The sequence below is a fragment of the Rhizopus microsporus genome, assembly GCF_002708625.1.
Source record: "Rhizopus microsporus ATCC 52813 unplaced genomic scaffold scaffold_7, whole genome shotgun sequence".
Taxonomy (NCBI): Eukaryota; Fungi; Mucoromycota; class Mucoromycetes; order Mucorales; family Rhizopodaceae; genus Rhizopus; species Rhizopus microsporus.
The window spans coordinates 770,771-794,749 of NW_019671922.1; the positions used below are offsets into that span (position 1 = coordinate 770,771).

The 23,979-nt window shown below is 37.9% G+C and overlaps 10 protein-coding genes across 10 annotated transcripts; 6 read left to right on the forward strand and 4 right to left on the reverse strand.

The window, feature by feature from the left end:
• Window positions 1–1,866: 1,866 nt before the first annotated feature.
• Window positions 1,867–3,570, forward strand: RHIMIDRAFT_281464 (acyltransferase-domain-containing protein). The gene is made up of 6 exons (XM_023612999.1): window positions 1,867–2,263; window positions 2,312–2,441; window positions 2,505–2,651; window positions 2,704–2,730; window positions 2,788–2,814; window positions 2,866–3,570. The coding sequence occupies exons 1-6, from the start codon at window positions 2,199–2,201 to the stop codon at window positions 3,403–3,405; spliced, it is 936 nt and encodes a 311-aa protein (XP_023466848.1). The 5' UTR covers window positions 1,867–2,198; the 3' UTR covers window positions 3,406–3,570.
• Window positions 3,571–4,462: 892 nt separating this feature from the next.
• On the forward strand, window positions 4,463–6,236 carry RHIMIDRAFT_281469 (Flavocytochrome c). The gene is made up of 3 exons (XM_023613000.1): window positions 4,463–4,689; window positions 4,740–5,373; window positions 5,431–6,236. Exons 1-3 carry the CDS (start codon window positions 4,565–4,567, stop codon window positions 6,163–6,165), a joined length of 1,494 nt encoding a protein of 497 aa, XP_023466849.1. The 5' UTR covers window positions 4,463–4,564; the 3' UTR covers window positions 6,166–6,236.
• Window positions 6,237–7,443: 1,207 nt separating this feature from the next.
• Window positions 7,444–8,640, reverse strand: RHIMIDRAFT_281470 (uncharacterized protein). Its single transcript, XM_023613001.1, has 6 exons — window positions 8,541–8,640; window positions 8,419–8,481; window positions 8,256–8,367; window positions 7,882–8,204; window positions 7,635–7,821; window positions 7,444–7,579 (listed from the first exon to the last, which is right to left on the reverse strand). Exons 1-6 carry the CDS (start codon window positions 8,615–8,617, stop codon window positions 7,496–7,498), a joined length of 846 nt encoding a protein of 281 aa, XP_023466850.1. The 5' UTR covers window positions 8,618–8,640; the 3' UTR covers window positions 7,444–7,495.
• A 174-nt stretch (window positions 8,641–8,814) lies between these two features.
• On the forward strand, window positions 8,815–13,076 carry RHIMIDRAFT_251220 (uncharacterized protein; the record flags this gene model as incomplete). Its single annotated transcript, XM_023610807.1, has 3 exons — window positions 8,815–11,962; window positions 12,015–12,961; window positions 13,017–13,076. 3 exons carry the CDS (start codon window positions 8,815–8,817, stop codon window positions 13,074–13,076), a joined length of 4,155 nt encoding a protein of 1,384 aa, XP_023466851.1.
• Window positions 13,077–13,191: 115 nt separating this feature from the next.
• Window positions 13,192–14,044, reverse strand: RHIMIDRAFT_237167 (uncharacterized protein; the record flags this gene model as incomplete). The annotated part of the gene is made up of 2 exons (XM_023608705.1): window positions 13,192–13,433; window positions 13,483–14,044. The coding sequence occupies 2 exons, from the start codon at window positions 14,042–14,044 to the stop codon at window positions 13,192–13,194; spliced, it is 804 nt and encodes a 267-aa protein (XP_023466852.1).
• A 922-nt stretch (window positions 14,045–14,966) lies between these two features.
• RHIMIDRAFT_237168 (P-loop containing nucleoside triphosphate hydrolase protein) lies at window positions 14,967–15,590 on the forward strand (the record flags this gene model as incomplete). Its single annotated transcript, XM_023608706.1, has 3 exons — window positions 14,967–15,050; window positions 15,103–15,300; window positions 15,345–15,590. The coding sequence occupies 3 exons, from the start codon at window positions 14,967–14,969 to the stop codon at window positions 15,588–15,590; spliced, it is 528 nt and encodes a 175-aa protein (XP_023466853.1).
• Window positions 15,591–15,946: 356 nt separating this feature from the next.
• RHIMIDRAFT_237169 (uncharacterized protein) lies at window positions 15,947–16,295 on the forward strand (the record flags this gene model as incomplete). Its single annotated transcript, XM_023608707.1, has 2 exons — window positions 15,947–15,973; window positions 16,023–16,295. The coding sequence occupies 2 exons, from the start codon at window positions 15,947–15,949 to the stop codon at window positions 16,293–16,295; spliced, it is 300 nt and encodes a 99-aa protein (XP_023466854.1).
• A 142-nt stretch (window positions 16,296–16,437) lies between these two features.
• On the reverse strand, window positions 16,438–17,728 carry RHIMIDRAFT_201987 (TPT-domain-containing protein; the record flags this gene model as incomplete). The annotated part of the gene is made up of 4 exons (XM_023606582.1): window positions 16,438–16,582; window positions 16,631–16,778; window positions 16,829–17,321; window positions 17,405–17,728. 4 exons carry the CDS (start codon window positions 17,726–17,728, stop codon window positions 16,438–16,440), a joined length of 1,110 nt encoding a protein of 369 aa, XP_023466855.1.
• Window positions 17,729–18,629: 901 nt separating this feature from the next.
• Window positions 18,630–20,482, forward strand: RHIMIDRAFT_306141 (kynureninase; the record flags this gene model as incomplete). Its single annotated transcript, XM_023614489.1, has 7 exons — window positions 18,630–18,789; window positions 18,846–18,957; window positions 19,010–19,098; window positions 19,160–19,293; window positions 19,349–19,567; window positions 19,615–19,790; window positions 19,847–20,482. 7 exons carry the CDS (start codon window positions 18,630–18,632, stop codon window positions 20,331–20,333), a joined length of 1,377 nt encoding a protein of 458 aa, XP_023466856.1. The 3' UTR covers window positions 20,334–20,482.
• Window positions 20,483–20,630: 148 nt separating this feature from the next.
• On the reverse strand, window positions 20,631–21,194 carry RHIMIDRAFT_237172 (uncharacterized protein; the record flags this gene model as incomplete). Its single annotated transcript, XM_023608708.1, has 1 exon — window positions 20,631–21,194. The coding sequence occupies one exon, from the start codon at window positions 21,192–21,194 to the stop codon at window positions 20,631–20,633; it is 564 nt and encodes a 187-aa protein (XP_023466857.1).
• Between the last annotated feature and the right edge of the window lie 2,785 nt (window positions 21,195–23,979).

The window sequence follows — 23,979 nt, forward strand, 5'->3', positions numbered from 1 at the left end:
ATAAACCGATAAGCATAATTATAACATTTCTGGTAAGATTCTTAGGCAAACTATTTTTTGTTTATGTGTCAAGTGATATTATTTCAAAAAAAAAAAAAAGTGTCACTTGAGGCACTTTAGTGCTCTAAAAGATGATTATTGCCAATAATTCAAATCTGACAATCTACAGAGGTATGAAATGTGTGAATACCCTATTCATGAGTTAAAGTAGTAGCAAAGAGTGCCACTCTTGGAGGTGTTGGTGTTTTACTGAAAAGTTTACAAATTTCTCTGCTGTACTATTTGAACGAGCGTTCCCGAGTCAAATAATATGCCTCAAAGTTTACATAAATTTTTCAATATATCTTAATCGTATACTATAATTAAACCAATGGCATTTCAACCTTCCTTTTTGATTGATTGGACAACGAGGTGCTCATAAACGATCTCTAATCAGATGAGCAACTGTATTTGCTCTCAAGGTAACTTGTTAAACAGGCTTTATTCATAATCTGATTACCAAAGATTCAATGTAGTAAGATAACACTCATTCTGTACTTTTTGATCATTAGTCATTCAATTTGTTTTTCATCGGAATTTTACACAGCTCTCCTGCATGCATTTCACTTTATTAATGGCAATAACGTATCGATATTTCTTGATTTCCTTCAACCTATTCAGCTGTTTCTTCAAATGTGTGTCCACTTGAGAAGAAGTGATCAAATGAACGTCTCTGGTAGAGGTAATAGTGTAAGCGGGGTATGGTTTTCTGTGTCTATACATACGTTCAGACATCTCTTAGGGGGTATGCTTGTTATTTTACAAATTGAACAAAAAAATGGCAAAGAGTGTCATGGTTAAGGCTCATCAAGGAAGCAGATGATGACTGATCAATAAGTAGAGAAAATAACACTTAAAGTATTGTTTTTCGTTTATTCTCGTCATCTTCATTATTACACATATTGCACTGCACTCTAAACTACCATATTGGGTAGTACTTACACCATTTTCTTATCTTCGTGTTCAAGAAACTATAATGTTGCTCAATGATCAGCTTTGGGCAATTCCTAGTGATCGTTAATCCAAAGAAAACAAAAAGAAAGTTGCAAAATATACAATATCGTGCTGATTGATTCTGCTTCTCCCTTGAGACAGTCAATAGCAATAATTGATTTTAGTATCTTTAGCGAGCAAAATGGCCGAGTACAAAGTATTCTTCTATCTGGACTTCTTCACTTCATCGTTCACGATCAATGGCTTTATTTGCGCTCATGCCTCTTTAGACTATAACAAACCAGAAAAAAAAAGGCCATTATTTCATGCACAAATTGCTATATCCAATATAAACCTCATCTCTTTTTCATGTGCATTAGTACACAGGCATAAGCTATAAAGGGTGATCTATATCATTTTTTTGAGATCTTGTTACCTGTCAATGTGAAATCTTCTGATTGCTACAAAGACAGACATTGTTAAGAGCTGTCTAGTAACTTATCGATCGCCTCATTACTCTTGTAGGCTGTAGTTCAGATTTTCAAAAAGAATCAACTTAGTATATCCCATATGGAACTCTTCAATCTGCCACTAAATATATTTGATGCTTCTATTAAATCGCCTTTTAGTGCTTTCAGTCTTTACATTAAAAATTCCTATAGCTGATGAGATGTTACTAATTCGTATCGCTAACACTTTTGAGTCGATCATTTGGCAATTAAAATATGCTCACATCCTATTGATTACATGCAAGTTCTATCTTTTTTTTTTTTTTACTCTGTAAGAACAAGTTGATATGATAGCTCAGACTGTTATAAAAATGATGGTACGCAACCTGTAGTGATATTGTGCGATGAGAAACATACTATATCTGACAAATTGCTATGCCTTGTAACTCAAGGTGTGCATGTAGGCTCAGATTTACTTTGGGGGCTATTTCATTCATTTGATTTTTATTCGCTACCTTTTCTGCATAAATACTCAATAACTTCAGCAGTGATATTACATGTCATTCACAAAGAATAAGCCGGTGTTCAGTGTTGATATTCTCTTTATTTTTTTCTGAAGGGGCTGTGTGTACAGAGGAGATGTTAAGAGCTATTTCAATAAAATGTCTTGTATAGTGCTCTTGAATTATACTTATTTCTTCCACGTCTTGATAAAAAACAAAAAGTCATGAGGGGGACTACTTTTTATTTCTACCTTTTTCTTTCTTTCATTTGATAATGAATGTCATTTCAAAAATATCTGAAGCGGTTAATGTAGTATTTTACAGTGTATCACTGTTTGGGTAACCTGCTTTATGTTATTAATTACTAAAACTTACAAGAACGATTAGTTTGACAGGGACACTTCAGTTAGTTCAAGTCGGTTCTTTAATCTTGTCTCCATTGTCAGAGAGATTGATGATTAGAATCAATTCAGGACTTATTGGTACTGTGTGGAAAGTGATGCAATATATATTTGAAGTAAGTTATAGTTAAAGAAAACAACCATATACAGCTACTTTGATTCATATAAAAACAAAACAGCGTCGGAAAAAGGCACATATTACATTTTCAGGAGATCATGTTCCTTTTGGCGAAAATGCACTTGTTATTAGTAACCATGTTTCCTGGACAGATATTTACTTGCTTCATTCTGTGGCAAACAGAAGAAATATGTTGAAGAATTGTAAAGTAAAGTATCATTTGTAACCCTGACAGCAGTAAACTTACTTTATTCACATAGTATTTCGTCAAGGATTCAATTAAATGGGTATAATCAAACAAGTAATATGTATATCCGCACTGCTTATCTTTCTCTTTTGCATAGTTACCTTTCTTTGGCTGGGGTATGTGGGTAAATACATAGATGTATGTTATGATGAAATAATTCTCATCCTATCATCAGCTGGCAGGGTTTATTTTTGTACGCCGTAATTGGACGCAGGACCAAGAAAAGATTATCACAGCCTTTGACAAAATTAAGAGACTAGAGACACCAGCCTGGATAATCAATTACGTCGAGGGTTCTCGAGTGACATCAAAGAAGCTACAAGAATCTCAAGCATTTTCGAGAGAGCGAGGATACCCTGTACTACGTAATCTGTTATTACCAAGGATAAAGGGATTTGCTACATGTGTCAATGAATTTAGAGGGTCTCATATAAAGTATGTCTATGATTTTACATTGGGATATCGTCACAAGAGCAAGCTTGGACAGAGTGCACCTTCGATGGTGCGTGTACATGCAAGATCATTATGGCCAGAGTACGAGTTCCATGTTCATGTTAGACGGTTTGCCATTGAAAATATTCCTAAAGATGAAATTGAATTAGGACATTGGTTAAGGCAATTGTGGGTAGAAAAGGATAAGTTCCTGTCAGGGTTACATGATAACTGGGCTGATCATATTGATAAACAAACCATATGGAAGGAGTCCTCCTGGTGAGGGCACTTGTTTAATAAATGGCATAATTTTTCTCTTCTTTATTTTCTTTATGAATCATCATTTCAAATCAAATTTGAATGCTTTGATAAGATCAAGGTTAAACCACAGTTAACGCAACGCCAAGGGCGGTTTTATTTTTTCAAGGCCAACACTACATGCACCAGAAAATAAATTAATGCTACGGACGCTTCCTTGGGGCGCTACAAGTGGCATCATTTTACAACTTCATACTATCAAAGTCCCTATCTAACCTAAGGCTGTCCAGTGAAATTTTCACGTGACTGATCTGGTTCTTTGTTGATAGTACCTGACAACATAAAACTAGAATAAATTTCTTTTTTATCTCTTTCTTGAAAAGAAACAAATCAATATGAGGAAAAGCTTTGTTGGGTGACATCATAGGTAGTGGGTAGAGGTAGCACCTGTAATTGCAACTAATATAGTAATAATAGGAACAAGTCATCATATACCAATTGCAAAAGTACATATTTTATAATCTTAAAGAGAGCTTGGCTGTGGGGAGATAAAGCCTCTTGGAGCGCCTATTGCACTAATAGGAGAGGGCCATGCTCGACTTGCTGAAACGATGAAACGGCAACTTAACGTTCGAACCATGAAGGCAAAATCAAAGATTCTAAGATTGAATTATATGTTTTGACATTTAACTAAGAAAATGGATATCAATTGTACTTGCCGTGTACTATAATTCTGCCAACGACAACAAGTTTCTATTCACACATGGATGTAACTCTTGGCTTATTACTTTCTTTCAAGGTACAGAGCTCATAATTTGCAATATAGTATCATGAGTTACTAATATTACTATTCCTTTTATCATTAGAATATAATTGCATCCTTGCTAGATGACACCGACATCACAGAGCCATATATTTTCAATGAATATGCTCCATTGCTGAAGCCAACAGTTGCATTTGTTAATGAATAAAAATAAGCTGTTTATTTTATTTATGCGCAATACTTAAAGTAACAAAAAAAAAAAAAAATCATGCGACTCGAGATAACTTCATAACGAAGCTTCTATTCTCATTTTTCCTTTTTTCTTTTTCTTTTTTTTCTTTTGTTGATGAAATTATTAACCCATTTGGTGGTTATTGTCTTTATTGCTTACACTTCTTACAGGTTTATACATCAAAATAACATGACACATCAATACAAGACAGTCATCATTGTTGGCAGTGGACTTGCTGGTCTCTCGGCTGCTATTGAAGCACATTATCAAGGAAATACTCGTGTCATCTTGATTGAAAAAGAGGATAAAATAGGGTAAATAATAATTGAGGGTCATTTCATAAAATAATAAAAGCCAAAAAAAGGGGTAATTCAATGAAGGCAACTTCTGGTATAAATGCAATCGAACCTTTGACGGGTGATAATCGTGATGCTTTCGTACAAGACACGTTAAAATCGGGTGGTGGTTTAAGTGATGAGTCACTGGTCGCCAAATTGGTTGATGAAAGTAGACATGCTCTTGACTGGTTGATCAAACAAAGTGAATTCGAAACAGACATACCCTCACTCGATCTATCCGTCGTCTCACGTTGTGGTGGTCATTCTTTTGGCCGTACTCACCGCTGTCCACCACAGAATGGTCGTCCTGTACCTGTAGGATGGAAGCTGATTGATACCCTCAAGAAGCGCTTCATGTCTTTGCCTGATACCAAAGTGCTGACTAATACACGTGTCACCAGACTGTTGACAGAGCAAGATAAAATAACAGGTGTTGAGATTTTGAATGAGGAAGAGAAACGCGAAATTCCTGCTAATGCTGTCGTTTTGGCTACTGGGGGCTATGGCGGTCAAACGGGTACTCGATTACCAGATGGACATGCCACGCTCTTGAGTGAATTTGCTCCTCAGTTGGTTCATACAGCAACAACAAATGGACCCTGGGCTAATGGTGATGGTATCCGTCTAGCCTTGGCTGTAAAGGCTGGCTTGAGAGATATGGTATGGAGAAGAGGTATATGCCTTTTGCAATATTTGTTGACCATCTCTCTTTTATAGGACCAAGTTCAGCTTCATCCTACGGGTTTTGTTGACCCTAACCAACCTACCTTGTCCACAAAATTTCTTGCCCCTGAGGCATTACGTGCCTATGGAGGCATTCTTCTGAACGGTGATGGCAAACGCTTTGTGGATGAACTCAACCTTCGTGACCGTGTAACAGATAAAATCCTTCAACAAACAAGCACAGTATACCGCCGACCTGAGAGCTGGATGCACAAGATTCTCCCCAAAAAATACCCTGCAGCTTACCTAGTGCTGACAGACGAAGCGGTTGAAAACTTTGGCAAAAGTACACTAGGATTTTACGCTTCCAAGGGTTTTTTTGTTCAAGTGGAAGGCATTGGCAATTTGGCAAAGGATGTCTTGGGTGTAGACAAGGAAGAAGTTGAGCAAACATTCAAAGAACATGATAGCCATATCGAAAGTGCATCGCCTGATGATTTTGGAAAGACTGTGTTTCCCAGTCGATTGTTGCCAGAAACCCCAACTACCTATTGGGTTGCTCTTGTTACGCCTGTAGTGCATTATACCATGGGTGGCCTCAACATGAACACAGATGCTGCCATACTGCGTCAGGATAATCAAACAGTGATTCCAGGTTTATATGGAGCAGGTGAAGTGACAGGAGGTGTGCATGGACGTAACCGCCTGGCTGGCAACTCTCTCTTAGAATGTGTTGTATTCGGAAGAGCCGCTGGTCGTAATGCTGCCATTTACTCCCAAAGCTCCTAATACTTTTCAAAAATAAATCATCTCTTGTTCAAAATCATATATATGACTGTGGTTTTGATGATGTATTCTAATTCGTTTTACAATATAGTTGCGCTGCATCTTGGGTGAATAGCTATCTGTTGTATAAATGTGTGACGAGAACAGCCAAAGGTGTCCATTTATAAACACTCGTGGTGGAAAGGGTTGAATGGCTGGATAAGGCAGTAAGCATTTACGAAAGAGTGTCGAAATTAGTAGTGCCCAAGGGTAAGAAGCACATTTTATATCTCAAGAGCAAAAGTATGTCTTGGATAGATAATCTTGAAAAGTTTGAAGGGCCAATAAAGGTATGACTGTAGGGTTTATTGCTGTAATAAAAAGACAATGGGATTGTAATTGTACTTTTCCTTCCATCTTTGAATGATCAGCACATGTAATGTGATGGATTCCTTTAGTACGCAAGAGACAGATCGAACTTGTAAATCAGGCGCAATAGACAATAAAGCAAATGTAATTGATATAGTGCTTCCCATGGTGAATACTTTGCTTGATACGCTGATGTCATAGCTCAATTTATCCACCCAGGTATTGGAAATCACCATAAGCTGTGTCAATTCGAGGGAGGAAGAGAGGAGCATACGAGAAATGTGTATTGATTTTCGATCCGTTAGTTTATAGAGAAAGTAGGTCACTCGACAGCTGTCTTTAGATAATAGTATACTTGGGTTTTGCTATTTGCACAGCAAACAGCATATCTATCGTATTTACCTTATAAGAATTTCATATTGTAAAAAAAATTACTTAAAAACAAAAGAAAACTGACCACAGAATGCGTTATTCTTATAGACGTGTCATGCCCAATTTTCATTGGCCCGTGATGAATTCATACAATAATATTGCTTTCTTGTAAAATGCTGTTATTTTTAATGAGCTTTCAGCATAATAAAGAAGTTATTACAGACTCATCGACACATGCTTCTCTTATACTTCAGTGTTGTACATGTGTTGTGCGGGTGTAGTTTGTCCAGTGCTGTTTGCTGTGCAAACTGAATTGCTTACGTTACTAATTGGGAAAATGCTATGCAGATGTGCTGTGCAAATAGCAAAACCCGTATACTTGGCCTAATTCATGATCTACGGTCGCCGGTAGCTTGATCATATGATTAAGCAGTATAAAACTAGATGTCCCTCTCTTGATGATGACCCTTTCGATTTAGAAAAAAGGTTTCTTTATTTCTTGCAGTGTTTCTTGTCCCCTCTTTTATTCCTTTCATTCCTTTCATTTTCTTTCTTTTTTTTCTTTCTTTCTTTCTTTCTTTTTTACAGTGCTTAGGCTCAAGGCATCATTTGTTTACGTGTCATCTTCTGATTCGTCATCATATATATAAGATGTTAGTTGTTGGTATGCTCTTTGTTTAAGTGATAGACTATAGATCTACAACAAAATGCGTAAAAGAAAAAGAAAGTATATTCAAGCTATTTATATGTACCATATCCAAGTCATGTAACAGATCCTTCATAGTTGCGATATCTTTCCTTTGTTGTAATTGTCCCAAGGGTATATTTATGTTCAACTCATTTAAGCGTATTAAACACGGACGGATGGTATCTTTTTCAAATTTTTCAAGCATCTTGTTAGCGGAATCTATCTCATCCTGATACTCTTTTATGTTTGATCTATTGTAGACGGCATATATGTCAGTATTTCGTTATACATGTTTCTATATAGCAACTTACTCTAACATTGAAAGCACTTGAGGTAAACCAGTCATTATCTCCCTGTCATCATATAGACACTGTATACGCGATTTGTATCCTTCGATTTGAGCATTCAAATCAATGATATCAAATTCATTTGCTTGAAATGAATGACCTAGATTATCTAGCTCCAAGTCTATGTCATCTATCGTTGCCTCCTTTTCTAGTATGGATTGCCAGTCCTTTAGCACGTGATTTATCGTCAGAGATAGTTCCTCATCGTTTTCAAAGTAGTCTTCCTCTTCTTGACTATCAATCTCTTCATCTATTGACTCCATGATAGTATTTAATATGTCGTCATGCTATTGAATACGATTAAAAAAAGCATGTAGACTATTTATTGTAGTATTTACCTGTTGCTTTAGTTTATCAATGTTTTCGTCTGTTGTTTCTTCTTCTTGCTGAAGCTCTGCTAATTCATTTTCTAAGCCATGAAGTTGTTTTTGAAGGTCATTGTATATTTCCCTATAAACTAGTTGTTAGTTATGTTTTTATTTGTATTAGTTTATACTTTACGTCAGGTCAGTGTATTGCTTATCTAGAATGCTGATTTGGGTGGTGTATGGATTACGTTGTCGTCTATTGATATCATCAGTAACCTTACGCGTCTTTTTTATTTTTATTTCTTTCTTTCTTACTTTGGAAAACGTTCTACTTCTCTTTCCCATTCGTCTTCGTCTTCAACTTGATCAAATTTTCTCTTTAATAAATCCATTATTTGAAAATTAAAAAAAAAAATAACGGGAATAGAAAAAAAGGGAGGATAAATATTTCTTTCCTTTTTTTTTTTTTTTAAAAAAAAAAAAGAAAAAAACAATGACAGAAAAGCATATTGAGGTCTTGAGGGTAGAACAGAATGTTGTGTCAAAGGAATTAGCCAAGTTCAGGCCTTGTGACAATGAAACGCGCAGTATGTATTGTCGTGAGTGGGCACAATACGTCTACAAGAAACACTTTGTTTGGAATGCAAAGACACAAGAGGACGTTGACAGGGACCATGCTGCGTATATGAATGCAGGAAAATACCAAATCAAAGTTATACTAGATGAGTCTGATCTATCAGAAGAAGAGAAAGATCTGTATGAAAAGGAACACTCGACAGTTTTGATCAAGCAATTCGAAGAACTATTGAATACGATCAGTGACCTCAAGACACAAAAGGAAAAAAGCCTTGTTCAATTGATTTCGCAAGCATGTCGACAATGGATGACATTACCTACAGGTCGTTCTGGACTGCCTGATTTATTTGAACCTGTCGAATTCAACTCATATCCAGACAACATTCCACTCGTCGATGATGACCAGGATCCTTCTCAACTCTTGGACCCGCTCATCATTGAACGACAGGCTTTGTGTTTACCCTCCGACTGCTTCCACTTGCTCAAGAGCATGACAGGAGATATCATCATCTCTCACACAACGCCTACTTGCAACCACAAGAAACCCACGTCAAAGACACCCGCGGACCTTGAAGTCGACCGAACTATCCTGACAGAACATGAGCAAGCTGCTGTCAAAAAGGCGCTGGAAGAACTTGCTATTGCTCTAGACAACGTCTGGAAGCCACTGAACACGTTTTTAGAGCAGCTTGAGACACAAGACAAGGTTCGATCCAAGTTGTTGGGTGCAGACTGTCAAGAGACGATCGATGCGTTTTTTGCCAGTCAAAAGTACGTGCCCTTTGTGGATGAGTGGACGAACAATCAGTTGCCGAATTGGAAGAAGATCAAGAAACCATCGGAAGAAGATGTCAAGAAGCTGGATAGTTTTGTTCAAGATCATTTTCGTCACTTGGGATCACTCGTCGACCAGTTCTTGTCTGAATTCGTCACAACTCGGTTCCGTGATATTCGCGAGTGGAATATCAATCTCTGGAAGATGATTCATCCCACCATCAAGGCCATGGACGAACGTATCTCCTCCCTTGAGCTTCTTAGAGGGAAACAATCTTCGACAGACAAGAGTTTACGCGCACTTAACGTAGACTCTCTCAAAAAGATGGAAAGCACCAAGGAGGTTGATTCGTCTGAAAAGAGAATCATGGCAGAGCTAGAAAAGCGCGTAAGTGAATATAAGAAAGACATTGAGGAACTGATCAAGTCTTATTGTGAATCATCGCGTCCTACTCTGGCTAGCCGAATGGACAGATTGAACAATAAGGACTTTAAAAAGAAGATTAAGAAAGTCGAGAGTGGGTACTATGTCATTCGTCAGTTCTTCCGTTATGAAATCACTGAAAATGTGTTTCCCGAATCACTCTTTGGCCGATTTATGCTGATCTGTTTGAAACCGTTGATGCAGGAAGGTGAAGTCATGGAGGCAATGACGATCGAAAAGGAAGTGCAGCGATTTATCGAGTCCCACAAAGATCTCCTGCAGGAACGCTGTATCTTGCTCTCTCGTTTTGAGGAAGGTGTACAGACAGGTAGACGAGAATTAGCTGGTGTGGTTGGTAAATTGCTGTTGAAGGAAGGCATGCGTATTCAAGGTGAAACTGTTGCTCTTCAGCGCCAGAACAATCTGCTCAAAGTCTTTGGTGTGGATCCCGTAGAATCTACCAGTAAAAAGAAGAAGAATAAAAAGAAAAAGAGTGCTTCTAGCGGTGCGTCGACTCCATCCTTACAGGAAGAGCCAGCTCCTGCTGACAACAAGGAGTCTCCCATCAGTGTCAATGCAGCAGCAACAGCAGCCAAGAAAGCAGTAGAGCCTAAAAAGAAGGCTGGTTCTACTACTGCTACAGAAGAACCCAAGAAGAAGAAATCAGTTGAAGAACCCAAAAAGAAAGTGGAGCCCAAGAAGCAAGCTTCGTCAGCTGAAGGAATGATCAAGAGTGCAGCAGTTGTGGCCGCTTCTGAACCCAAGAACAAAGAGCCTGTAAAGGAGGAAGCCAAGCAACAAATATCCCCTAAAGCTGCCAACACGACAACGCAACAGCCACCAGCCTCTCAGCAAGCTGCACCTAAAATACCCGCTGTTCCTGAAAGCATCAAGAGGGCTGCTTCCATTAAGTCTACCAAGCCTGCTGATCCAGTTAATCCAAGTACTGACACTCCAAAGAAGGCCCGAATCTCATTTGATCCTAGTAAGGGTGCTGTTCAGGCCAGGGTTATTGACGACAAGTCACCAGCTAATCCACCTCGCTCAGACAAGAAGTCTGCGGAGCCCTCTGTTGGTAATGAATGGCCAACACTTGAGTCAGAATCCAAGGGACAAGGTGCTATTAGTGAACCGGCAAAGGAGAAAAAAGAAGAGGTATCGAAAAAAGAAAATGATGTGCAAGGATGGGCTGACATCGTTGCTTCTGTTACAAGTGATATAAAGAAAGAAACTTGGAACGGCGCACCAACCAAGGCAGATGAAATCAAAGATGGAGGTTGGGGTAATGCACCAGCTACATCAAATGAAGTTAAAGATGAAGGCTGGGGCAATGCGTCTGCTGAACCAGCTGTTGAGCCAGTTACTGCGCCAGAGATCAAGCAAGAAGCCACTACAACAACCGAGGGTTGGGGCGATGTTGTTACAGAGATATCCAGTGGTTGGGGGGATGAGCCAAAGGTAGAGACAAAGCCTGTAGAGATAAACGATAGCGAGGGTTGGGGATCGATCGACACTGTGAAGGCCGACACAAATGATTGGAACACCATTGCTAAAACTGCAGAGACGTGGGGTGAGACTCAAGTGCCTGCTGAAGACAATTGGAGAGCCACAAAGGATCGAAGGAGCGGATGGAATGATAAGAACGAAACCCAGACAAAGGGAACGAATGGATGGGATAACACACACAATAATACGTGGGATAGCATGAAGCAGGACGTTAAGAAATCTGAACCTGAGTGGCGTCGTAAGGACAAGCCATCCAGCCAGTCTTGGAGAGAATTGAATAACAATACGGAAACAAAGACCAAGAAGAACGAGGATAACTTGGACGGCTGGGGACGAAAGAAAGACTGGGAGCCTTCTGGAAACAGTCAAAGAGATACAAAGGAAGGATGGAGATCTTCTCCTACAAGCAATGACAAGAAAGTCAAAGACGGATGGTCGTCATTGAAGGGCACTGGTGGTATGTGTCTATTTTCTTTGAGAAAAGACGAGTTTAACCTATATTTTTATAGAGCCTTTGGGTGGTTGGGGTAACCCTTCAAGTGGTTTTACTGACAACTGGGGCCAGAAATCTTCTTCACGCGAAGCTACATTCCAGGACAACAAGTCGACTCCCAAACCTAACTGGAACAATGCGCAAGTGCCTTGGGAGGCCAGTGGTTCAGCACCCCTTGATTCAGTGGAGCGACCTAGCACGTTCTCCAGCAATGACACTGGTTTCTCTGTGACTCCAACTCCCTCTGCTTCTCAAGCCAGTATGTCTAAGCCTCCTGGATTGAGCGTGACAACGACAACCAATGAAGCTTCTAGCCTGATGTCAACTGGAAACACACCACAATCGATCGTTCCCCCTTCCTCTGGTCTACCCGACATAAAGGAGATGAATAAGCCTATCTTGCCTTTCACACCACCTGGCCAAACGGTGTTTATGTCGCCTTTAAGCACCGCTGCTGTTCAGTTGCAAGAACCTCTTCCGGCCAACATTGATGATTTTGGCAAAGACATGTTACTGCTCATGGTCAAGAACCTTCACCGTGAGAATAGTACGCTGATCAGTACAGTCTACTCATTACAACAAGATATGGCCATGATGAACCAAAGATATGCAGAGATATTGGCACTTGCTCGTGAACGCGAAGCTCAAACCGTGCAATTATTAGAAACACGCAAACAAACTGAATTAGAAAAGGCCAAACGATACTGTATCTCATTGGAATCGCGTGTTAAAGAGTTGGAAGAGAAAGTAAGAGGTGGTTATCATGATCGCACTACTGCTGGATTCGAAAACCAAGATTTATTTGCTGGTTACAGAGATGAGATGAATAGTGGCAGTAATAATAATAGTAGTAACAACCATAGCTTCCATCAAAATCGAGGCCATAGAAAGATGTGGTCAAAGGCAACTGTCATTCGTTGTGGTAATTGTGGTGAGACAGGCCACAGTAGTGCCGAATGCAAGGTAAATATAGCCTATATAAAAAGTTAATATTTCATATTAACATTTCTTTATAAAGGGTTATTGTAGATATTGTGGAAGCTTAGAGCATTTATCTGAAGCATGTCCAATGAACTAATGTGTATATTTTATAATACTTAATAAAAAAAGGGGGGAATTTATTATATTTACAACAAATTAAAAAAGTGCCCTTGAATGCAAGTTACAAAACGATGAAAAAAAAGAAAGGGTATTTAAGAGACAAGTATTGAGTTATCTTGTCTATATGTCTCTGTTGGTTTTGATCCGAGTATGCTGATATCCTTATTGATGATATTATTTGCTTGTTGTTGAAGTAATTGATTTTGACGTTTTAATGAATCAACCTGCATCTTGAGTTGTTTGTTCTCTTCTTCTATGATATTTAATCTATGCAGCAATTTTTCATTTGCTCGCTTGTGGTCAGTGACTTGAGATTCAAGTGTATTGATATATTCTATAAATACAGTCAATAAAAAAAGAGCATAAACACTAACTATATTTACCTTTTCTTCTAACTCGAAAGTTACGTGCAGATATCTTATTTCTCAACTGTCTTCTTTCCTTTGACGACATATTCTTGATATCAATTCCATCTGCCTCAGCCATTGTTTCCAAAGACAGCAGTTTCTCATTCTCTTCTATTTTGCACTCCATACTTGCGTGACTTGTACTTGATGCACGCCTTTTTGTGTTTGATTTACCATGTTTGATAAGTGATTGAGGTGATACTGTATCAGGAATGGCAGCAGTATCCGTTGGATCATGTGTGGATAGGATGGTATTAGGCATACCATCGGGTTCAGGAGTTAGTTGTTCTCGAAGGGCCAACTGTCTTTTGGCTAGTTCAATCAGCTGCTTAATTTGTTCAACTGAGGGCATGATAAGTTGCGTAGTAGAAGGATAGAGGCAATCAAAGGTACTTGCAGCAGTAGAAGGAGGGGAGAGGAGACCGGTATCTAGAGTATCTTCTTGCTTGATAAAGATGTCTGTTTCAGGAGAAGTTAAGGTAGGATCAATAACATCAGAGCTAAGCCAATCCATGTCAACGATATCTTCAAATTGCATTTTGGTAGTAAAGAGAAAGAAAGAAAGAGAAGAAGGATGAAAGGGAAATGACTCAAAAAGTTTTAATGAAAAGAGGAGTTTCAAAACAAAGTTTATAAACATAACCCCCTCTTTATTAAACAACAACAACAACAATCCTTCAAAAGTCTCATCCCTAATATTCCCTTTTCTATATCTCCTCTTTCTATTATGATATTTCTCTCTTTCTCTTTTTGTTCTTTGTCCTTTGTATTTTTTCTTCATTGATTTTATATAAAAGGAATAGTTCGAGTCATGTCGTTCATGCATGGAATCTGTTTAAACACACGCTGCGTTTTAATCAGGCTACACAAAGAACTCTTGTTGGGCATCAAAACAAAATGGAGAATAATTTTACATCATGCTGAAGTCAAATAGACTGTAGTTATTGTGTTATTCGAGGGCCTATTAAACATTCCGACTTTTTGTAATAAACAAAATAACAACAATCAACAATAATCAAAATAAATAAAGAAATTACTCTTTTGGATAAAATTGTACGCTTCTTTAATACGCATTGTATGACACGTACAGGGAGAACACGCTAAATTAGATAATCCCATCTGTTTCATATAAAGAATCTTAACATAGTCAATCGTACATTAAGCTATTTATCCTTTTCTCTCTCTCTCTTTCTCTCTCTCTTTCTCTCTCTGTTTATCTTTCCCAGTTGATCCATCTTGATTTAATTTATCACCAATTAATCAATATATCTATCTATAATAGTGATCTTATCAAACTACACAAGTCTTTATGAATCATTTATGTAATAAAAATATAAGGGGGAACTTATCGCAGCTTAGGTCATTTAATTGTTTTCCGAACGACCTGACATTTTTTATAGACCGACAGAAAAAAAGATAAATGGCTGCAATTGAAGCCGCAGAAAGGGTTGATCTTTATAATGTCAAATCGTATACTATTATTGGTCGGATTGCCTGGTTCAGGAAAAAGTACACTATCAAAGGAACTTGTGAAATGTAAATCGGTAAAAAGAAGATAACAGCAAGGTTATTTTCAATTGTAATAAATTCAATTAGGGTTGGGAAAGAATCAACCAAGACGACATGGGTTCAAGAAAGGCATGTGAAATGCACGCCAAGAGATTCTTGAACAAAAAACTCAGTATTGTTATTGATCGCTGTAATTTTGACGAAAAGCAAAGAAAGACTTGGGTAGACCTTGGTCAAAAGTATAATGTGCCTGTCGATTGCATTGTCTTGACAACCACTGAGCAGGTATGCCCTTATTCTCTTTGAATATCACTAATACAGTTCTGAAGGAATGTAGTGAGCGTATACAGTGTCGAGAGGATCATCCTACAGGTGTCATTGGTGATTCAGGTGTACAGATATTGAAAAAGTTTATGAGAAATTATAGACCACCGAGAATAGATCAGCTGGAAGGAATCCAAAGAGTCCTTTACCTTGATCCAAGTCCTGAGCCTTATTGTACTCCTGAACGCATCGATACCATCTTTCATCTGCTGGATCAGTGTCCTATATTGGAACAGATGGAAGAGAACTAAATTTTAGCTACGACTACAACAATAAACACACTTTTAAATCACTCTACTTGATCTCTAAAAAAAGGAAAACAATAGTAATAAATAGCTGCAGGAGGCTCCCCAGATGACATGATTTTTTTTTTCAATGGGATATCACACAAACGTTGTGTGTGTGTGTGCGTCTGTGTCTTTATGATCTAAACAAGGATCTATTCAAATTTTTTTTCTTGGTTACTTAATTTGTTCATAAGCTATTATTGTTACAGTAACCGTTTTTGTAAAGTGTCAAAATGCTGTGCTTATAAAACTCACCTTTTCTTTTTCTTTCCCTTCTTTCTTCTCACCACAATCTCTTTCTCTTTCTTTCTAAACATAAAATGGGTTGTTGTATATCTTATGAAAAAGTAAAAATACTTAAAAAGAGAGACTATACATGTATTAACATACTTGCAGTCATCAACAATCGAAGTCATCTTGGATGAAAATGGTGTAGCTCATCGCGTAGCAGAAGGAAAAGGCACTCACATCATACGTACTTATCCTGATAAAGAAACCAAAATTGAACGAAAACCGCCTACAAAACCATCAGAGATCTCATCACTATCACGTCCAGATGCAATCTATTATCCCAAAAAGAGTCTCATGACTGTCTCATGTTTTCCATCTCGTAAGGTTCGACCGGGTGAGCCGATTGATGCTTCGACCATTCAAAATGAAAAATCTTAATCTGTTCGTGTATCTATTTGTTATTATTATTTATAGTCTTTATATATTATTAAGGATTAAAGTGAATCTTTGTTGCAAATCAGGGCTTAGACGTTTTTTAATTTTATTCTATTTTTGGTTTGCATTGTCACACGAGCCTATTTTAATCCTCAAGGTTTCTACTTGGCGTAAATCCAGATGAAGAAGCATGAAGAGGGATCATTTGATATTGTCCTTTTTCTGTATCAGCTTGTTTGGATAGTTTATAATAGTTGTATGCAATAATACCAACAATGGACACAAATAACCTAAAATAACAATTAGTTTCCTCATTATTTGAATTTATGTAAACCTACCCTAAAAGGTTCTTGGGAGTCAAAACATCACCATAGATCAAGACAGATAACGTGATGATTACAATTTCCTTGCTAATACCTGCTACACTCAGCGTGATGGTGTTTGTGTTCTTGATCAAGTAGAGTTCAGCTAATGTCATTGCAAATGCTATATGAAAACAGTCAATAAACAACTATCAGAATATCGCTTTTCATTACCCAAAAATCCACCAATCGACATGAGCCCAAGCGATTCGACAACATGTGAAATTGTATCAAAATGCTTCGAATGTTGAAACTGCTCCAACGGATGCTCCAGTATCAAGCTGAGTGTAAGCATAGTGATAAACATGATCGGACTGAGATAATACAAGGTGGCAATAGGATTATCAATACCCAGTCGTTCATGCTGTAACAGTAGCTGTGTCATACTCCACCGTAGACCAGATACGATCGATGCTACCAACACAAGGGAAAATCCAAGGGTATCGAATTTAGTCTCTCCTTCGACTGTCAAGATGACACCTGCGACCATAATCAGTATGATGCTGATGAGTAAAAACTTGGGTTTTTCAAATCCAAAGAGGAATGAAAAGATCAACACCCAAATGGGCGTACTTGATTTAACCATGGTATAGAATGAAAGAGTGATATATACAAGTGAGGCATTAGAGCAGCATATTTCAACTGCTGCTGCAACACCACAAGGGACCTAAAGAGATCACATCAACTAAACTTGCTCTCTTTTTTTTATTTTTTTTTTTTTTTTTTTGTGAGGAATAAAAAACAACTTACGACTTTAAATAAATAATCATATATTGACATCGAGCTTGACAAACCACTATTCCATCGATTCCCTCCAAACCACATCATGATGCTGGTGATCATAAAATGTAAGCCTGCATGAATCGAACTGACGAGTAAAGGAAAGTTAAAGTTGAATCGATCTCGACCCATCAGGTTTTTGTTGTAGAGTGATAATGAAGTTGAGAAAAAATACCACATCATAATATAGGATAAATTCTTGATGGTATTTTCATGTCGAGTAATATATTGACCCTTAACATCACTCTTGGGATTAGCAATATTGATGGAAACTAACTTTTCTGAAAATGGCATAGAACGAGTCGTAGGTGATGACACAAATGGTGATCTCAGGGGCGATCCAAATCCATCACTGGCTGGGACATGAATAGCTGGTAATGAACCTCTTCGGCTCTGTTTCTTCTTTTGAGTTACTGGTTGCGTTGCTATCGACTGTGTTCTACTGTGGAATTTTTTGCGATTGTTACTATGGTTACTGTTGCTAGCAGAAGGTGGGTAAATTTGGCCCTTTTTATGGCCCTTTGATAAAACATCTTTGTCTAATTCTATTGTCATTCAGTGAATAATAAAAGCAAGAGAAATAAAAAAGAGAGGAGGGACGCCGCACAGTTAATGATATACACACGTTTTAGACACTTGTATTGAACTCCGCAAGATAATGAATTATAGGTGGTCTTGCAGCCATAAAGGGAAAGTTGAAAAGATCGCGTAAGAAATATAAATGGCCAAACATGTGATCATTGTTTGGGCTCGCTCATATTCTTTAATTACGCATCATACAACGAATTCATTATTCACAGACGCCTTTTTGTGTGCCTAAATTGATAGAACCAAACCATGTGATTCTTTGCTTGAAAGCAAAGAAAGATTGAGAAAGGGAGGCAATTAGCCATAGAGAAAAAGCAAGAGAATAAAGTGAATTATGATGAGTCACCAACTACTGAAAAGATAGCTTATGGTTCGCTTTATTCTGATTAAGCATGAATCATTGTTAGCTTAAAGTTGATGATAGTAAAACATTACTGAATCATCTCCTGTTTATAATATGCTACGGCTGCAGCATTAGCTCTCATAGTGATGGTGCTTCAGTATACAACAAATCGTGACTGAAAGCATTTAGATCTCCGCGTGTTTCCAACCAACTGTAAAAAAAGGGTCCATCTCTATATCTATTTCTTTTCTTCTTTTCTCAAACATGTCTTTGAATATTACTCAACAACTAGAAAAACCAGTATATCCACTTAACACTTCTGAGTTCGCCGAATATCTTGATAAGGAGGATAAGTTTTCCAAGTTTCGTCAAGAGTTTGTTATTCCTACAAGAAGATCCCTTTTAAATGATGATCAAGCTACAGGTAAGACTGATACAAGGCCAAAAGGAAAGCAGATAACTAAATAAACTGGATACTAGATGATGCAGTATTAGATGAAGAGTGTACCTATCTATGCGGTAACTCATTAGGTTTGATGCCAAAGCGTGCACGCCAATTAGTCAATGAAGAACTTGATGCTTGGGGCAGAAGGTAGAGAGTTGAACAGATTCTTCCAGTTGCATTATTAAACGTGGGACTGTAGAGGTGTAGAGGGACATTGGAATCATCCATACAATAGACCATGGGCAACCATAGATGAATTAGTAAAGGAACCACTAGCTCGACTTGTTGGTAACGATCATGAGAAAGTTCTTTTTCAAAACATCATAATAACCCTTTATTTTTTTTCTAGGTGCAAAACCGATTGAAGTTACTGCCATGAACACGCTCACTTCTAATCTTCACGCTATGCTCGTCTCTTTCTATAGGCCAACAGAAGAGAGGTTCAAGATCTTGATTGAAAAGAAGGCATTTCCTTCAGACCATGTAAGCCTTTGCAGAAATACGAGAATAATTTTCTCATGGGTGTATCCCACCGTAGTACGCTGTATCGTCTCATCTCCATTCTCGTGGCATTGATCCCAACGTCGGACTTTTGACCGTAGCGCCTCGTCCAGGAGAACAGACATTGCGAACAGAGGATATCATTGACTTCATCAAGAAAGATAAGCAAATCGCTGTTGTCATGCTTGCTGGTGTTCAATACTATACTGGTCAGTTCTTTGAAATCGAAAAGATCACAAAAGCCGGCCATGAGGCAGTAAGTACATGTAAACACATGTATGTCTGTACTTACGTTTCGTCTAGGGCTGCATTGTCGGTTGGGATCTTGCTCATGCTGTCGGCAATGTGCCTTTGAAGTTACATGATTGGGGTGTCGACTTTGCATGTTGGTGTTCATACAAGTACCTCAACTCAGGTGCTGGAGGTATCGCAGGATTATTTGTTCATGAAAAGTACAAGACTGACTTTGAGCGCCCAAGGTATGTATAGTAAAAATGAAACAAGACAGAACGATAAGTTGAGATGATATGCTTAGGTACGCTGGATGGTGGGGAAATCAAAAAGAGAATCGATTTGAAATGCTGCCCGAATTTCGTCCAAGCGAAGGTGCCTCAGGTTATCAGCTAAGTAACCCAAGTATATTGGCAATGAACTCTCTCTTGGGGTCACTTCAAGTGTTTGAGGCAGCTGGAGGTATTAAGGAATTACGTCAAAAGTCATACTTGATCACGGGTTATCTCGAGCGACTGCTTTTGAGCGAACTAAAAGAGGAACTTGATCACGACCTTGTGCGCATTCTTACACCTAGTGATCCAGAACAGCGTGGATGTCAGCTGTCGTTGGAGTTTCCTACCAAGATGATGGAAGTATTCGATGGTCTTCATAAGCTTGGTATTATTGTTGATGAACGTAAGCCTACGGTCATTCGAGTTGCACCAGCACCACTTTATAATAGCTATAAAGATGTTTATCAATTCGTCAAGGGGTTAAAGAAAGTAATGAATCAGGTGTATGCCAACTAATAAAAAATGAATTTATTATATATAAATATATGGTTTGTATGTGTGCGTGTGCGTGTGTGTGTGCAAATGTTGTTGCATAAATATTCTATGTTAGTTATTAAAAAGAAGGAAAGGAAAGGATAAGGAAGGGATAAAGGTAGTATGTTGATAGTAATAGTAATATATGATAATAAAGATGATAGTACTAATGATAATAATATAATAATATAATAGTAGTAGTAGTAATAGTAGTGATAATAATAGTAGTAGTGAAAAGAAGAGAATATATATACCCGTAATGTATTCGTATGAAGTTATTCATAGCTTGCGTTTTTTCATATAACCTTCATTCTCTGGCTGATATTTACAATTGTTGGGATAGTTGTAGTTTTGAAATCCTAAAGGAGGGAGATCTCTATGTTCCAGTTTGGGTTCAGCTGGATATGAGGAGGATAGACTGTGGATAGAAGGTAACCTATTTGAAGGTGAAGGTGAAGGTGGTGGAGGAGGAGTATGCATAGTTTGAGGCATGAGTGGAGGAGAAGAAACAGAAGATGCTGATGATTTAGAGTCTCTGTGAGGAAAGTTGGCTGCGCTCTCATCAACGATTAACAAGTTTTGAGATCGAATGATAGTTCGCAACATATCTTCTATAGTCTTTAAACGTTCCTCAATGGCCTCCAGGGCTGCTTTACTAGGAGCGTTTCTTTTATCGTCGTTGACACTGGTAGAGGGATAAATGCAAGGAACTCCTGACTTTTCACAATTTCGACATGGGGTCTCTCCGTTACATTTTGTTTTCTTTCGTCTACATTCGCCACAAGCACTCACTATCTTGGCTCTTTTTCTACGCGGTTCAGTTGCTTGTTCGTCAAGTGGCATTGTTGTAAGAAAGAAAGAAAGAAAAAAAAAGAAGTAGGTAGGGAGAAAAAAGATTTAATAAGAAATAAATGCTGAATAATGATTGGATGATCTTTTTCTAGCTCAAGTCTGTTACAAAGAAACAAAGAGAAATGAATCTCCTCTGTTATTAACTATTACGTGTGCAATCTTGCTTGCTTGCTAAATAGGGGATATTAATTGACCCTGTGATCTCACACCATGTGAATGGTTGATATATTTTTTTGAACTTTTACTCCGAACAGTTTGCCAAGAACGACCCATTGTGGCTGAAAACTCAGCAAGGTACGCGGAGTATCCGGAATGAACGAACAGCGATCATGGTCAGCTGACGTGATTTAAATCAGAAGAAGGGCTTATTATCAAATAAAGGAAAACGTAGATTTTTTCCCTTTTGACATTAGTCGTTTATGGAATTCATTCTATATTCTAGTTTCCTTTTTGATATCAATTGACGATATTATCCATATATGACAAAGTCAATAAAATGAACAAACAGAGAATAGAGTTGACAGATACTTTCAGGGCGTTGTGTTCAAGAGGATGTTAACAAGTGGGTAACAACTATCGATGAATCATGTATAAATCAATCGAGTTATTCTCGTTGAATGTAGTGAATATCATATTCGCAGTAAAACAGTAGGAAACGATTTTCCATCTCTTGAATCACTATCTTAATTGCGCACACTCTAGAAGAATGATCCGTAACAAGCCGGAGCTGACAACAAACCAATGTAGATGTATCTAAAAAAATGACTCTGTATTTGAAGCAGTACAATGTGTTTCATCTAAGCTATAAATGGAGGCATCCTCTTCGTCTTCAAGTGACTTGATCGTATCTTGGCAGACTCTCTGTTTTTCCTCAACACACTTCTATGATTATTCTTTTAGACTTTGTACACATTGTATACTATGAATGATTGTATAGAAAATACTCAAACACTATATAGCGTATATTTCTCTTGAAGGCAATTTAAAATATATTCTCTAATTCTATTTAACAAGTGTAAATCATCCCTTATTCTTATCTTACGATTGTAGCTTCCTTTGTATTGAAACAATCTATCTTTTTAAAATGGGTCCATTCTAATTTTCAGAAGACCCATTTAATCATCCCTTTCTTACTGCAATGATAACAACATATGCCTTATATCGTAGATAAGGTGCTTCCCTTCTTCATTTTCCGTTATAGTAGCTCTACAATGATTAATGTTTCATATAACATCATACTTCGCAAGGAAAGTCCCCATTTCACTCAACAGAGCAACCAGTGTTTCAGGCTCTATTTTGAAGTAGGTTGTCATTAGATATAAAGGTGGCTTTGATGGCTTATGATGCAGTCACGCCAGGCCAGATTTCGCACTGAATAAAAATTGAAGTCAAAATTGTGTTGTTTTCTTATAAATTTGTTTATTTGTCAATATTATATAAAGTATCCATGTCAGCTAAAAACGTATTAACTAAAGAGCTTGGCTCTTGTCAACCTCGCGAATAAAAAAAAAAATACTGGGGTATTTATTACCTTAGAAAAGCAAGGCATTCATATGACGACATCTCTGTCATATTTGAAAGAATAAAGAGAACTATATCACCTTTAACAAACAAGGCAATAGTTAGAACCCATAAAATCAATGAAAGGTCAGAGATACAGCTTACGAGGACCATGGGAGGTAATCCATTCATACCATACGACCGTCTGAGATTAAAATTGCATAGAGTAAATATAAAGGTCTGTAGACAGACTATTATCAGCAGTTTGAAGAGGATGGAGTATGGCTCTTACTTTGTTGCTCATAAACCAGCATTGACAGTAGAGCACATGAAGAAAAGGCTTCACTGAGCCCAAGAACATGTTAACTGGACTGATGAACAATGGTCTAGCGTCATTTGGAGGCATGAGTTTCGGTTCACCGCTGCCAGTAACGATGGTGGCGTCAGAGTCATCAGAAAAGTTGGTGAAGGATATGATGCTAAACATGTTGTACCAACAAAGAAGTATAGCGGCGGTGAGGTAATGATTTGGAGCTGCTTTCATGCCAATGGCTTTGGCCCTTTGATCTTGATTGACGGTACAGTTGACCAAGACGAATACATTAGTATTTTAGTCCAAAACTGTAACTCCTGGTTCGTGCAACTCTGCCAGCAAGAGGACAAGGACTTCATATTCCAAGAGGATGGAGCTAGCTGCCACAACTAGCGGTTACACACACTGGTGGAAGAAAATCTACCAGATCAAGAACTTTGAGCACTGGCCCGCGTAAAACCCTGATTTGAACCCGATAAAGCGTGTTTGAGCCGCTTTGGATAATTTCATTAAGAAAAGAAGTCATGAGATAAGAAATGCTGAAGAGTTGAGTATTGTGCTGAGAGAAGAGTGAGAGAAAATAAGCCTTTGGGTTAGCGGTATGTTTGATTGGAAACACGAAGGCTCAATGCGAGACTGTACTTGCCGCAAAAGGAAGGCCGACAGGGTATTAATCTACTCTTTCAGTAAACACATCAAAGCTTATTTTTTATAAAATGTAGTCTTAGAGCACAGAGCAGGAATAGCGAAATGATTAGTTTACTATTGCTATGTGTATTCACTTGACTGGCAATGGGTGCTTATGACCTGTTTTTAGAACAGGGAGAGGACAATAAGGAACTAACCAATAAGATGGTACCGACTCTGTTCTCGAGGGCAACTCAATGATTTGGATATGAAAATCAAGCTATTCAGAATGTGATTGCTATCAAAATAAAATTTTGAGAGAATCAAGGAATATAA

Coding starts and splice junctions, on each gene's coding strand:
- RHIMIDRAFT_281464 (XM_023612999.1), top strand. CDS start 2,199: ATGAATGTCATTTCAAAAATATCTGAAGCGGTTAATGTAGTATTTTAC. Junction 2,652..2,703: donor ATATGTTGAAGAATTGTAAA/GTAAAGTATCAT, acceptor TTATTCACATAG/TATTTCGTCAAGGATTCAAT. Junction 2,731..2,787: donor TCAAGGATTCAATTAAATGG/GTATAATCAAAC, acceptor TCTTTTGCATAG/TTACCTTTCTTTGGCTGGGG.
- RHIMIDRAFT_281469 (XM_023613000.1), top strand. CDS start 4,565: ATGACACATCAATACAAGACAGTCATCATTGTTGGCAGTGGACTTGCT. Junction 4,690..4,739: donor GAAAAAGAGGATAAAATAGG/GTAAATAATAAT, acceptor AGCCAAAAAAAG/GGGTAATTCAATGAAGGCAA. Junction 5,374..5,430: donor AGGCTGGCTTGAGAGATATG/GTATGGAGAAGA, acceptor TCTCTTTTATAG/GACCAAGTTCAGCTTCATCC.
- RHIMIDRAFT_281470 (XM_023613001.1), bottom strand. CDS start 8,617: ATGGATTTATTAAAGAGAAAATTTGATCAAGTTGAAGACGAAGACGAA. Junction 8,482..8,540: donor GAAGTAGAACGTTTTCCAAA/GTAAGAAAGAAA, acceptor TGATATCAATAG/ACGACAACGTAATCCATACA. Junction 8,368..8,418: donor AAGCAATACACTGACCTGAC/GTAAAGTATAAA, acceptor ACTAGTTTATAG/GGAAATATACAATGACCTTC.